We start from the raw sequence: 14,862 nt of genomic DNA, 5'->3' as shown, positions 1-14,862 counted from the left end.
TAGCTCCTGTTTCCCTCTGCTTGCTTGACATCATATCCAGCCCCGTGCTCCCAGGGGCCCCACACCAGACACTAGATTCCTGGGCATCTAGACCAAGGAGGAGTTAGCCCTCGATGTGCTTCTTTCCCTTTTGGGAGTACCTGTGCTCTGCAGGTGACTGATGTGTTGGATGGGTGTGGCTCCACCCTCACAGACCTCAACCACACATCAGCACTCCAACCCAGGCACCCACATGAAAGAGACACGAACAGCAGCGAGAGGGTCGCTCTTCACATGGCCCTAGTGTCTGGGCTCCCATCTAGACCTCCGATGGGTACAGGGAAGCCCTGGTAAGCAAACACATTGCTAATTCTGCTGAGACGTGCACAGATACTCATACCAAGTGAGATAAATAAGCCCTACACAAAGACTAACGAATTTCAAGAAAACTTGGTTTTCAGAATTTTTTGGATTTGAGAATTGCAGATAAGGTCGTGCAGCCTTGCACTGCTTTATTCAAAGTAGTTTCATTAGCACCTGATGACCACTTTCTGGAATATGAATCCTCCCAAGTAATTTCCACAGCAGTTTTATAGCCTCTATTTCCAAAAAGGGAAAATAAAAGCTCCATGGCTTAAAAGGACATAGTAAAGCTAAAATCTGTACTTCTGTCTGACTTCAAAATGCTGCTTTTTTTTTTAACCACACCATCTTTCCCATTCTATCTTTTTCTTGCTCTTCTAGGTCACTGCTTCTTGACCCTTGCTGCACATTGGGACCACCTGGAGAGCTTTAAAAAGTACTGATCCTGGGTCCCAGCTCCAGGGAGTCTGATGTCGTTGGTCTTGGTGTGGCGGGGACATTAGACTCTCTGAAAGTTCCCCAGGGGCTCTAGTGTGCGGGCAAGGTGAGGCGCTGCCCTCAATGGGTTTTCAGGGTGAGCAGAGCGTGTTCACACCAGATGGGACATGTTCACACCGGATGTTTCTACTCACTGTGATCGGGACTGGCCCCTCAGAGCAGTGGCTATCAAGCTCGAGTGTTCATCAGACACTCGGAGGGCTCATTAAACCGCAGATTGCTGGGCCTCAACCCCAGTTTCTGAACTCAGTGGGTCTGGGGTGGGATCTGAGAGTGTGTTTTTCTAATGAGTTCCCAGGAGTTGCAGATGCCGTTGGCTAAAGAACCAAACTTTGAGAACCCCTGTCCCGAAGGCTGACACGGCCAGCCTAGGAGAATGTCCAGATGCTGATTTTATTTCAGCACAGTGTAGACAACCAAACATACAATTTTCTTCATCAAAAGGCATCTCCTCTGTGCTGGCTCATCCCTGCCTGATGAGCTAAATGAGGCTAAATGCCTTGCTTGGGTTGTCCCTTTCCTGGGTCACTGTCAGGATGTGAGAGAGGTCACAAGTGACTCTTGAGGGGAGAATGCAGTTTCAGCAGAGAAGTGTTGTTTCCGGGGGTGTATGAACAAACCAGTTGCTTCTGCCCTTTCCGGGGGTTGCCTGAGTTTGCTGAGACCCCCAGGATCCAGCTGGGACCTTGGACCTCTAGAGGGAACAGGAGCATCTCAGTGGCTGGTGAGATGATGAAGCAGTTTTATCCTTCAAGAATAAGCATACTTCAGATTACATATTTATTTTTTATACACTGCTTAAGAATCCATGATATTGCTTCACTGATTCAACATATGAGGGTTGTCTTGAAAGTATCCAGCCCTTGTTCATATAATGAGAACATATTATGAGGCTGGATGTACACTACTTGTACGAGTATCTTTCTTTGCTTGGTTATCTCGTGTTGCTCATTACCTGCTTACTTAATTGAACACCTACTGGTGGAGGACCTGCTCTGCTCTCAGACTCTGCACTGGGCTCTGGGGACGTGGAGATGAATGAGGATGCCTAGAATAGTAAATTGATATGTTCAGTCTCTTTTCTCAAGTCTTCATGACTTCCTTGACCTACAATTGTTTGGGACCCCACTTCCTAACTCCTAGGAGATGTGGCAGTACTAGGATCTATATATGGCAGTTGTCTTAAACCTTTGCATGCACTACAGTGTGTGATGGGTTATACTCCCATGCAGAGCACAATTCCATGGGTGTCCCCTGACATCTTCCTGCAGTAGGAGCCGGGATGTGGACAAGGTAAGCTCTGCGTTAGGCACCATCTCCAGGTGCCAGCCTACAATTCCACACCTGTCTCTCCCACTGGGTGAGATACACCATATATACCAACACTATGTTTGAAAGTAGCAACCCCAGACCACAACTCTTACCTGTATCTGCGGTAGACTTCATGCCTCTAGATGCTGGTGTGTCTAAAGTCAGAATCCGTGCAGAGAACTTTGTGCTCACAGGCGAATGAAGGAAGAGGGGCTACAGGCTCCCATCTCTCACGCTCTGTCTTCACCACTTCTCATCAATCAACCTGGCTCATACTTGGTCATCAGGAGCCAAGGGGACTCTTTTTAAAGGGTTGGGAAGGAAGATGATCTTAGGATTCCCACCCTACATTGGCCTCCTTTGAGAAAAATGCAAATAAGTGGAACCAAGCGACTTTACAAAGGGACACGCCACATGCTACACTAGTGTCATTATGCAAAGCAGCACACTCAGTAAAAGCCCCAGACAGGACCACGAGATCAAGCTTTAGTAGAGAGGGTTGTCATCCGGATATATGAAGCTTCAGCAGTGATGCTATAAATTAACAAGCATCATGTATCATGATTAGAAGAAATCATGGCTTTTAGCCCATGGAATGAATCCTGGCAGAGGGATAAAGTCAAGAGATGGATTCTATTTAGCAAATCAAAGGAGACGACTTTAAAAGTCTAGTTCTCTGGTTTATAGAGGAGCTTGCTGCTCTGTGATGAGGTGGAGGAGAGTAACAAAGGGGTGTTTGAAGATGTAATGTATGCAGATTGCACCCAGTGGCCCCTGAAGGGTGGGATGGCCTGGCCTGGTGAAGTCTCCTAATGCTTGGTGTCTGTAAAGGGTTATTCATCGGGGAGCTCTGACTAACCCTGGGGTTAGAGCTGACCACGAGTTACTTTCCTGGGAAACCCAATCTGGACAGAATCCTCAAATTCTGTTTCTTCTTGATAGAACTCCACTAGCCTGTGTTTCATATGTACATATCTGGTCCCTACAGAGGTACATGCTCAGCTTTTGCTCTGTGCTCAGGATATTGGAAATAATCATTTTCTTAAACACCTAGTTACAAGCACTTTGGTGGGCTTGTTCCACATTAGGTATTTCTTAGTCCTAGGGGCCAATTTATCCACTGCCACAAATTTGGAGAGAAAACTTTTGGTGTCTCAGCAGTCAGTTGTCTTGAGTGCCTGGTACCAACAGTTCTCAGAATGTGGACGTATATTATAACCATTTTAGAGACAGGGCTTTCCTCTGGGCATTTTCTTACTTAGCTTTTGGAGAAACCCTGTTCTATTGCAGGGTACCCAAACATTTGCATTTTCTGAGACACAAAACGAATAACACACAAGGCCAGATTTTCGTTTTATATCTTGATTTCAACTTCTTGGCCAGTTTCTAAGCCTTTTAGCCCTTCTTCGTTCTAGCAACGACAGTTGTTCTACTTGGGGGTGGGGCACATGGTGGTCATCGGTCTCTGGTGTTGAAAGACACGGATGTTCAGAGCAGGCTTTTTACCTTATAATGGGGTTGATCTTAGAAAAATGACCTCACACCTCTGGTCCTCAATGGCTAACGCATACAATGGGTGCCTAATAACTGCCTTTAGAATCAGGGAAGCAAGGCATGAAGACGGAGACTCTGATCTCTCAATGTCCTTTGACCTTCATGGCCAAGTTCTTATTTGGGACTATTGTTCACTTTTTTTTTTGGTTGTTGTTATTGTTTCTGGCTTCTTGAGCTCACCCTTCTTGGTCCAGAGAAGTGGTGGTTTTCAGAGTCACCTTGTTTACAACATCACGTCTACCCAAGTTATGGTTGTTTCCTGACGGCAGGGACTGTTCCTGCTTAACCAAGTGTATGGCAAGCATGTGGCACAGTGCCTGGTATGTAGGAAGTCACTTACATGTGGATTTATCTAAGTCTTATAGCTCCCCAAAGTGAGTTTGAAGGGTAGATAACTGAAGACAGAAGAAATGTAGAACTTATTGATAACCACACACTGTAACATCCCCCAATAACAAGAATCAGTTTCTTCCTTGTGTAGGGAAGGCCGGTTGAGCCTTAACCAGGTGAGCACCACTGTTGTCACGGGGCCAATCCTCCTCAGAACCGTGGACCAGCAGGAATGTCCACCCCTGCAGCATGGGCCCATGCATAGCCAGGCCAACACTCAGTCAAGGGACATGTATCTGGTAGCTAAAAGAACTTTGATTCTTTGAAAAATAATAAGAATCTTCTGACTTCCCACCACAGCCAACCTGATATCAAAGAGTCAAGAGCCACCTCAGATTCATCAACATTCCTTTAACGAGGTGAGCAATTTTTAATAGTGAACTTGATAGCTGAGTAACAGGCTGATGGCACCACAACAGTGAGGTCAAAGCGTTTGTACCAACACCCACCCGGGATGGGTATAAAAGGGCCGGGAGGAGAGGAGGTTCTCAGACTCCGAGGCTCAGCCTTCCCCGCTCTTCTGAAACTCCTGTGCAGCCTCAGCCCAACGCCATGACTTCCTCCTGCATCAGCTTACCCTGCTCTCTGGGCTGCCCCAAACCTCTGGGTGCAAGAAGCGTCCCCGTCCCCGTCCCTGTGGTTGAGGTTGAGTGCCCGACCAGACCAGAGTGTCTCCTGGCCAACCTGGCACACGCCAACCGAGTGCGCGTAGGGTCCACCCCTCTGGGCCGCCCCAGCCTCTGTCTGCCCCCCACCTGCCAGGCTGCTTGTACCTTGCCGGGGACCCGCCACATTCCCGGCAATATTGGAATCTGTGGGTCCTACTGTGAAGGCAGCCTGAATGGCCACGAGAAGGAGACCATGCGGTTCCTGAACGACCGCCTGGCCAACTACCTGGAGAAGGTGCGTCAGCTGGAGCGGGACAACGCGGACCTGGAGGCCAAGCTCCGTGAGTGGACCAGATGCCATGAGTCCAGCGTGTGCCCGGACTACCAGTCCTACTTCCGCACCATCGAGGAGTTCCAGCAGAAGGTGAGGCTTGGGCTCTCTTGGGGTGAGCTGGGACTGAGAAGGCGGAAGGGCGCAGCAGGAAACGTCCACATGAGCCCCAAAGAGCTCTGGATCTTGGATTCTTTTGAGGCATGGGTGTAGACACCCCACACGAGCTGGAGCCCAGGGTGTGATGCTTTGTGGTGAACTGTCTTCTTGGTGTTCCTCAGATCCTGTGCAGCAAGGCTGAGAACACCAGGCTGATTGTACAAATTGACAATGCCAAGCTGGCTGCCGATGACTTCAGGATCAAGTGAGTAAGGCCGCGGAGGGCCAGGGGACCCCTCCTTCTCCCCACGTCCAGTGTCCCAATACTTATTGACTGAATGGATTGTTATCTTTTTTCTTCCTTGCTAAATTCACCAAATTAAAATTTTTGTTCCTACCAAAGCTAACAGAAGGTGGAAGAGAAAAACCATCATTAAATCAAGCATGTATGTTAGTCTTCCTTTATGTATTTCCCTGAAATGGTGGATAAGGCACTTAAGTTCCATTAACCAGGAGAAAATAAGGTGACTTTGAGGATGAACTGAGCAGGACAGCAGTGAATTTCATGTGTGAGTCAGGGGAGAACTTGCAGATAAGTCATTGTCCACATTTACCTGTGGAGCCCTAAGGACCAGGTCTTTCCACTGGACAAAAATGAAAGATGGAAAAACAACTGAAAACAAGGAACACAGGAGCCGCAAATCAATGACCGTGCACTGGGCTGTTGCTGTCCTGGCTGAGTGGCAGCTCTGGCATTGGCATGAGCGCTGCACTGGGTCCTAAGATATGTGATTTTAGGCAAGTGAGTTGATCTTTCAGTGGCCTCAATATACAATGGTGACCTTGTATTGTGCAAGGCACTGCTGTGCATGCGTCACTGGACCAGGTGCTCTTTTAGAAGGGGAACTGTGTCTAATTCGACTTTGAGGCCAGAGAGCTAAGCAGAGAGAATGAGTGAAGCTCCCAGGTGGTGAGGGAGGTGGGGACCAGGGAAGCCGGCAGGGGCGGTCACGGGCGAGCTTGTTGACCTGGCTTCTCCCGTGACGGAAGGCACGAGAGCGAGCGCGCCCTGCGCCAGCTGGTGGAGGCGGACATGTGTGGGATGCAGAAGCTCCTGGACGACGCCACCCTGGCCAAGGCCGACCTGGAGGCCCAGCAGGAGTCCCTGAAGGAGGAGCAGCTCGCCCTCAAGAGCAACCACGAGCAGGTGCGGTCCCCAGCACACAGACTCATGGCGGGGGGGGGGCGGGGGGGCTGGGCAGACAAGGGGCACCGACCTGTGGCTCTCAGATGGGAGCCTGGGTCAGCTGGCTGCAGCATGAGGCTGGTGTGGGCCTGAGGGTCCAGCCGGCCTCTGTGGAATGTGGAGCACGTGCCTCGTGCACGAGGAAGGTCTCCACGAGGGCTCTTCCCACGGGGCCCTGGGCGAGACTTTGGCATGTGCTTGCATGTGGGGCTCCCCTCCTGCTGCTCATCAGAGGTGGGGGCCGGGTGCTGTCTGCTCTGCCAAAGGCCCTTCCCGCACTCAGGTGTCTGTCCCTTCTGTCCCTCAGGAAGTGAAGATTCTGAGGAGTCAGCTGGGAGACAAGATCCGGATTGAGCTGGACACAGAGCCCACGGTGGACTTCAGCAGGGTGCTGGGGGAGATGAGGTGCCAGTACGAGGCCATGGTGGAGACCAACCGCCAGGACGTGGAGCAGTGGTTCCAAGCCCAGGTGAGGGCGGGGCTGCCCAGCAGGGGGGACTGGGTTCCATCTGGGCAGGGAGGTGACCGTGTCTGTCTGTGCACTTGTGCTCTAGTCCGAAGGCATCAGCCTGCAGGCCATGTCCTGCTCCGAGGAGCTGCAGTGCTGCCAGTCTGAGATCCTGGAGCTGAGATGCACGGTGAATGCCCTGGAGGTGGAGCGCCAAGCCCAGCACACCCTGGTACGTGTCCCCTTCACCCTCACTGCATTGCAGTCATCTCACTCCCTGGACAGGTAGTATTTATATTTGGAGGTTTGAGTCCCTGGGTCCTCCCACCTGCAAACCCATTGATTGTGAAGTTCTTTTCTGTATTATTGTCAAGATCAGGTCAAACTCAGAAACATATCCTAAGAAATCAAATATAGTTTGGGATAGGCATTCAGTGTACAAAAATGTACCTGTTAGGTGTTGGATGTATAGGAATGGATGATATGCAGCCAGTTAAGCTTTGGTGCAGTGCTAGTCTGGGAAAAGTCTTGTTCACGTTCAACTTGGCTTACTGAGAGCTCTGCAGTATGAGTTCCTGGAATTTGCCCAGGGCTGGGTGAGTTTTCAGATTGCAGCAATGGTGGCCATTGTTAGCACCATTACGATGTGGTGCATGTAGCAATTTCCCTGGAGGCCGTGGGTCTCTTACACCCTCATTCCCCCCTGCAGAAGGACTGCCTGCAGAACTCCCTGTGCGAGGCCGAGGCCCGCTACGGCACGGAGCTGGCCCAGATGCAGAGCCTCATCGGCAACGTGGAGGAGCAGCTGTCCGAGATCCGGGCAGACCTGGAGCGGCAGAACCAGGAGTACCAGGTGCTGCTGGACGTGAAGGCCCGGCTGGAGGACGAGATCAACACGTACCGGAAACTTCTGGAGTGCGAGGACTGCAAGTACGTGTGATCTGGGCAGTTCCTGGCTAAATCATTTACCCAGTGCTCATGAGGTCAGCGCATCGTAAGAGCTGTCTCTGCATAGAACAGGCTCTGGTTACTCCTTTGCAGCGAGTCACTGCCCTGCCCTACTGTGCACCTCTGTGTGATTGACAGAATGTGAGGGGAATGACTGTCCACTTAGAGGACATTTGCCAGGTCTCTACTGGGGCTGCTTGGCATAGCCATTGGCTGATGAGAGCAGAAATGTGGTTGTTCCTCAAACAGGAGATGTGACAATAGATCACGCAGGTTTTTGAACTTGCTTTTCCTTTCTTAAATTCTTCCTAGTAATTTCTATCCTATGAGATGGAACCTGGCTCTCATCTAGAAAACTTTAATTCTGGAAGGCATTTTAGAGAGCACCTTGCCTAACCCTAGAGGTGCTCAGTAGGTGCTTGTGGCTGTGGGCGTCAGCTGGGTCCATGCCCTGCTGTTTTGGAGGGGGGACTCCTCCTCATGCCCCCCATATCACCGAGGCTCCGTTCACTTCCCTCCCCTAACTCTGCTCACCTTGCTACCTCTCTGCAGGCTGCCCTGCAATCCGTGCTCCACCCCACCCTCCTGTGTGCCTGCGGCTTGTGCCCCTCGTCCGAGCTGCGCCCCCCGTACCGTGTGTGGGCCCGCATCCGTCTGTGGAGCCGGCACCGGGAGCCGATTCTGAACACCCGTGGACCGGCAGGGGCTGGTTAAGGCTAGGTGGTACCCAAAGAGAAATGCTTGTTACACGTTTAGAAAATCCGGCTTCTGACTATCGCTGACTTTCTGAATGCACAGGACTGTTGAAAGGCATTTGGAATCTCCATGGGAATCCTCCCTTCCCAGCTCCTGGCCTTCCCAGAGGAGCTCCGTGCTCTCGGTGGCTGTATTTCAACCGCCTGTGGTAGCTCAGAATGTCTACACTGGAGAGACTTAAGGATGGGAGTTAGGTTGAAGATGCATTTTAGTCTTAACGCTGCATTTGCATATCAAGGACACTGATTTTAACTTGAAAATTTTATAGTTTGTGACAAGGGAGGTGAGGAAGAAACTTTACTGTCTGGAATTCCCAAATTCATTGGATAGTTTATAATATCTCAGGGGGAAATAGAACCAGAGTCAAACACATAACCATTCCTCTTCTGCCTCCCTTCGCCTTTCCTCCTGCCTCTCTGCCTTGGAAGTTGGTTAAATGGAAACTTCTCTTGTACCAAATTCTGAGTTCTGTCTACTCAGGGCTCCTATCTTTGGCAAAGGACCAATCTTGCTTCTTCTACGACAACCTAGCCTCTTAAATATGGCTTACACGGATGCTTGCTAAGTGAAGAAAACTTTCGTATTTAGAAATATCTCTTTTTTACTCTGTAAATTCGGACTCTCAAGACTTATTTGGCTATAACCCTTCTCTTTTTTTTTTTTTTTTTTTACTTTCCATTTTGCAGATGAATAACCCTTCTCTTTATCCACTTTTACAGTAAAATTTGAACAATGACTTCATTCTTTCTAGTATTTTCTCTGGAAGTTTTGGAACCATCTATTCAATGGGTGGAGAGCTACAGGGCATGATGATTTAAGGCAATGGAAAAGATGTCATTACAATGTTTTAAAAATCTCTATGCTTGCATACCCTCTGCGCTTCCACCTCTTCTCTTCCCACTCTCTGCCTTCCTTACCACAATCCGGCCAAGCTGGCCTTTCTGTTCCTTGCACATGCCAGGAGCCCGGCCCTGCTCCTCCTCCCTCCTTGTGGCTATTCAGGTCAATAGAAATGTCCCATCCCCTGAGAGCTCTGGCTTGACCATCAGACACCCCGGCATACTCTGTCTTATTCATTGGAATCTCCCAACAGCTGAAATTTGCTTATGTATACATTATTTCCTCAATTGAAATGCTTACTCAAGATTAGCGATTGTTTGTTGCTGTATCCCCAAGAGCCTAGCCCCCTGCTTGGTACAGAGCAGATGCTTAATAAATATCTGTTGAAAGAACAAATGCTTCTAGTCTTGACTTTATCTCTGACTCGTGGGACTTTAGAATCATCATATGTCTAAGACTCAGTATTTTTTTCTGCTATAAAATGGGGATAGTGTTATCTTTCCTACTGACATCCCAGATCTGACATGGATGCTAAGTGAGATAACAAATGAAAAAACTCTGAGAAGGAGAAAGAACCAACCCCCCTCATCTGGAGCTAATATTGTATAATGGTTAGTTAGGAGAGCAGGGGTTGAGCGACACTGGCCAGGTTCAAGGACCACCCATGACCTCAGACTTCTTCCTCTAGGTCGGCAAATTAATTTCCTCCAGCAACTAAATTCAATCAGAAACAATATGGAGCCCTTAATCACTTGATTCCCAGAGCAAACTGTATTTGAGTATCTGTGTGAGTCCAAAGGACAAGAGAACTTGGCTTGGAGGGGCCAAGCCTTCTTAGCAACTCCCTGACCTTGAGTCCATCCAAGGAGAGGGAACCGAATTTCATGGTGGTCTTGTTTCCTTTTTCCCCTTTGGGTTCACCAGGGATAAAGGGATGGGAGAACACCTCTCAGCCCTGCAGAGCACTGAGTAATTCCAAGGGCATTACGATTTCTGCAGATCTTCATTTTGGAGACTTGGAGGGAATGCAGATTATGTCCATTTGGTATCCTGATTTCTGATTGTGGTTACTGGCTCAGTGGAAAAATAGCTCAGCTACTCTACCCCTAGCTCATTGCTGCCTTCCTCTTGCTAAATGCCTCATCTGAGTTGAACATTTCTTGGGCCAATCTCAGTATCTGAGAAGGGGCAAAGAGCGACTCTGGAGGGGAGCATATGTCTCAGCAGAGAAGAGTTCTTGCCAGTGCTGTAAATCCAAACCAGCTGGCTCTGCTGTTTCTGGAGGCTTCCTGAGGGGTGAAGCAGTAGCGGGCTACAAGGTGACCAGTTAACCATCTTAAATAATTCTAGTCTTTCATCAAAGACACGGATTAAATGCAGAATTAAATGATATCTACTTTTGAATGCTCTGTAGGACTTTTCATATAAATATTAATATATTCTCAAATGAAAACAAATCTTACCCTAATTTTGAGCTGATTTAGGACCATAGGGTTTAGAAGTCAAGGATTTTGTGTCATTGGCACAACATGCTATGTTTTGGCTTCGTACCATGGCTATTCATTCATGCACACACGCATTCATTCATTCAGCACACATTGACTGAGCATCACTATGCACCAGATACCAGGGAGCAGTGGTCCCTAATCTTTTCTGGCACCAGGGACTGGTTTCATGGAAGACAACTTTTCCATGGACTAGCTGGGGGGATGGTTCTGGAATGACTCAAGCACATTACATTTATTACATTCACAGCCACTCCCTAGCGCTAACATCACCACCTCAGCTCCACCTCATATCATCAGGGATTAGATTCTTGCAAGGAGCATGCAACCTAGGTCCCTCACATGCGCAGTTTGCAGTGGGGTTCATGCTCCTATGAGAATCTAATGCCACTGCTAATCTGATGGGAGGTGGAGCTCAGGCAGTGGTGCAAGTGGTGGGGAGCAGCTGTAAATACAGATGAAGCTTTGCTTGCTCACCCAGTTACTAACAGATGATGGACGAGTACCGGTCCGTGGCCTGAGGGTTGGGGACTACAGCCATGGAGGACAATAATGAGTGTGATTTGCTCCATAGCCAAGCTCATTTGGTTATTTCTTTCCTGTTTTTATTGATCAAATGCTTCCTTCATGTCAGGTGCAATTGGGCATTACAGAGATGAACAAGACAAAAGCAATAAAACAAAATCTCTGCTTCCAAGGGGCTTCCGACTATACTGACAACAGAGTACATTTACAAAGAGGGCTGCATTCGAGATACACTAAGTTTCAATGTGAGTGGAGTGGAGGAACGACTGAATGCCCAGTGAAGGTGGAGAAAGCTTTCACTCAAAGGCAATTCTTATTATTATCATGATTTTTATTTTTTGAGACAGAGTCTTGTTCTGTTGCCCAGGCTAGAGTGCCATGGCATTAGCCTAGCTCACAGCAACCTCAAACTCCTGGGCTCAAGTGATCCTCCTGCCTCAGCCTCCCAAGTAGCTGGGGCTACACGTGCTGGCCACCATGCCTGGCTAATTTTTTGTTTCTACTTTTAGTTGCCTGGCTAATTTTTTCTATTTTCAGTAGCGGTAGGGTCTTGAACTCCTGACCTCAAGCAATCCTCCCACCTCAGCCTCCCGGAGTGCTTGGATTACAGGCGTGGGCCACCGCGCCCGGCTGTAGGCAACACTTGAGCTGAGAAATACAAATACTCGGAGATAGACTTGACCTTCAGAATGTTTCATAATCAGGGCATTGAATACCATTAGGTTTTTTATGAGCAAAATGGAACAGCATTGTCAACATTTCCCTATTTTACTGCACAAAATCCAGGAAGTAGGCCAAATAAATAGTCCTACCATGACTTATTCAGAATGTCATATTTCCCCAGATTCCTAAATCACTCACTTTGAAGTTCCCAAACGTGTACTTTTCTCCTTTGTATTTAAGGCTCCTTTGGTCCATGACCATTGCCATCCAGGTCAGTGAGAGTTTTATGAGCCTAACCCCTCCTGGAAATGGTCTCCTGAGAAGCTCAGAGAAATGGACTGATAACATCAAGGGAAACCCACAGGCCAATGGGGCACAGATCAGTGGAAACGGCTCCTGGCCTGACGCCCCAAGGACCTCATCTGCCAGAAGCAACACTCAAAGATGAGGGTACAGAGGGCAATGGGACTTCTGAGTCCTGGGGCCAGAATGACATCTTTCAACCACACTGCTCAACACAAAAGTCATGGACTCCTGTGAGGGGAAGTGGAGCCCAAGGGAGTCCAAACTCTCACAAAATACCAGTGTTTTTTTTTTTGTTTTTTTTTTTGGTGTTGTTCATAAAAAGGCCTCTTAAAATAACTAGCTTACAAAAATCATAAAAATAGAGCAAGCATATTGTAAAAGCTTGGAACAAAATAAAAGCCTACATCATGCAAATAGTCCTCCTCTACAAGTTAGTTTCTGTATATACACAAGTGAGGTGGGGGATATTTTGATGCATTAATGTAAGATTTGTACTAAATCTTCTGGCCCTGCCCAGTGCCCTTCTATTAATTGTAGCTGTAGACAGAGGAGCACCCAGTGGTTCAGGGAAGGGATGGCAGACAGGAGGCAGGGAAGGGCATTTTGAGTCTCAAAATCCTAAGCCCCTGAATGAAGAAGAACATAGACTTGTATGAAACGAATAGCGTCCAGTGTCCCTGCCCTTTAGTTAGATGAAGGCACATAGGATCAGGGGATGAAGAGGAGGGAAGTGCAGAGACTTCAGATGTTAGCAGGTCCCTGAGAAGGGGTTCTCTGCTTGTCCTACTGCCTCTCCCAAGCTGAGGTGTAGAGTCAAGAGCAAGAGAAAAAAAGAAACCCCAGATAGGTTGTGGGATTGATGAGCAGAGGGGACCCGTCTCCCTTCCCCAGGTAGATTCTGGAGAAGCACAAAGGCCCCAGAGGGGAAATGGGTCATGGAACGTCCGGGCAGAATGGCTTGAGAAACCGTGATAGAGAATTCTGAACCCCACAGCGGTGCCGAAGCTGAAGAGTGACCTTGTGCATCAGAGAGAAGCAGGACCATGAGGAAGGGGTCCTGAGAGCTAAAAAGGTCTGTGGATGAGAATGAGGATGAACTGGCGACTCCTGGGTGTTCTGACGACCAAGAACTAGGCAGAAGACCCACGCAGGCTTCAGCAGCTGCAGAGAGAATAGATGAATGCCAAGGGCAGATCGTACCCAGCCCCCTTCCCCAGCTCCCTCTGGACTTGGGGAAACCCTTTGGAAAAGGAGTCCTCAAGATGACCTAGATTAACTTTCTGTTACTTGGTGTAATGGGGGATTGAGATAAAAGTACAATTTAGTTTAAGTCTAAGAAACAAAGTTATATATTTTTTACACCGGAATTTATTTTTTTGATATCTCATTGTGATTTTATTTGGTAGAACCAGAATCTGAGCCCAGGCAGGCTGGCTCCAAAGTTTGTGGTCTTAACCACTCTACTATGCAGCTTAAAATGATTTTGTAATAGGTCCTATTATGAGATAAATAAGGGGAAATGTCCTGCCCTAAGAATATAAAGAAACTCTAGGATCTGGGAACAAAGGGGCGAGGGAGTGAAGAGAATTGTTTTTAATCATTTAGTCTCTGATGACCTTGAGACTTGGGACAAGAATAAAACAGAATAATAATTTAAAAATACTTAAAATCAAACCAAAGTTTCTCAAGTAACTAGAATTCAAACTCTTATTTAATAGAAGAGAAAATGGTGACTTTTTTTTCAAAGCCTATTGTGGTGGATTTTGAAATCATAAAGATTTTTCAGGGTGTCCTTCCTCACACTCTGCTCTCCTTGCCCAGCATGTTTGAGAGCCCTGTGGGCCCAGCTGACCAGGATGGACCCCTTCTCATAGTGTGCAAATGTTTTCGTGGTATAAGTCACTTAGTGGATGCTGTGAGTGGGCAGCACCTGGTTCCTTAGGTATCTTCAGAATTTGTCCCCTGCAGCTAGCTGGGGTCGCTGCAGATTAGACTGACACCCTGTGGGCTGCTCCAATGCCTCTGCTTCCTCTCACTCAGAGATGCCTCAGTACCTTCCAACGCCATGACATTGAATGATGCTGTTCTGGACCCAGTATCCTCCCTCCCCCTGCAGGAGATTGCAGTTGAAAACCTGTGCTCCTGAGAGAGAAGAGGTGGCCCCTGCGAATGAAGGGGGCTGCAGGGCTACCTCTCTCCTCTCTCTTTGTCTCCAGTCCTACCCTTCATGCAGCTTGGCTCATATGTTGTTCTCAGAGACCAGGAACTCCTTTTAAATGGGAGCAGGAGGAAGCGGTCTGGGATGTGAGGGATGGCCTCCCCCCCCCCCCCAGCTGAGTGCCTCTCAGACACCTGCCACTTGCCTTCCACTTACTGCCAGTTCCTTTGAGACAAAAGAAAATCAACAGAGCCCACTGCTTTACAAAGGCGTAGGCAGCGTCAGTGTCATTATGCAAAATGGACCACGCAGAGCCCAAGCCAGGCCCACAAAC

The 14,862-nt window shown here is 48.3% G+C and overlaps 2 protein-coding genes across 2 annotated transcripts in view; one reads left to right on the top strand and one right to left on the bottom strand.

The window, feature by feature from the left end:
• The window catches only part of LOC105872035 (keratin, type I cytoskeletal 14), a 133,994-nt gene extending 125,534 nt beyond the window's left edge, over positions 1–8,460 (top strand). The window contains exons 8-14 of the mRNA XM_075994559.1: positions 4,649–5,127; positions 5,316–5,398; positions 6,184–6,340; positions 6,687–6,848; positions 6,934–7,059; positions 7,537–7,757; positions 8,328–8,460. Of these exons, the coding sequence (XP_075850674.1) occupies positions 4,649–5,127; positions 5,316–5,398; positions 6,184–6,340; positions 6,687–6,848; positions 6,934–7,059; positions 7,537–7,757; positions 8,328–8,460 (1,361 nt within the window). The remainder of the gene's footprint in view (positions 1–4,648; positions 5,128–5,315; positions 5,399–6,183; positions 6,341–6,686; positions 6,849–6,933; positions 7,060–7,536; positions 7,758–8,327) is intronic.
• The window catches only part of EIF1 (eukaryotic translation initiation factor 1), a 478,792-nt gene that overhangs the window by 209,568 nt on the left and 254,362 nt on the right, over positions 1–14,862 (bottom strand). The window lies entirely within an intron of this gene.

The sequence above is a fragment of the Microcebus murinus genome, chromosome 18 (assembly GCF_040939455.1).
Source record: "Microcebus murinus isolate Inina chromosome 18, M.murinus_Inina_mat1.0, whole genome shotgun sequence".
In the NCBI taxonomy this organism is placed as follows: Eukaryota; Metazoa; Chordata; class Mammalia; order Primates; family Cheirogaleidae; genus Microcebus; species Microcebus murinus.
Note: the sequence above shows the minus strand (reverse complement) of the source record. Positions and strands in the feature narration are given on the sequence as shown.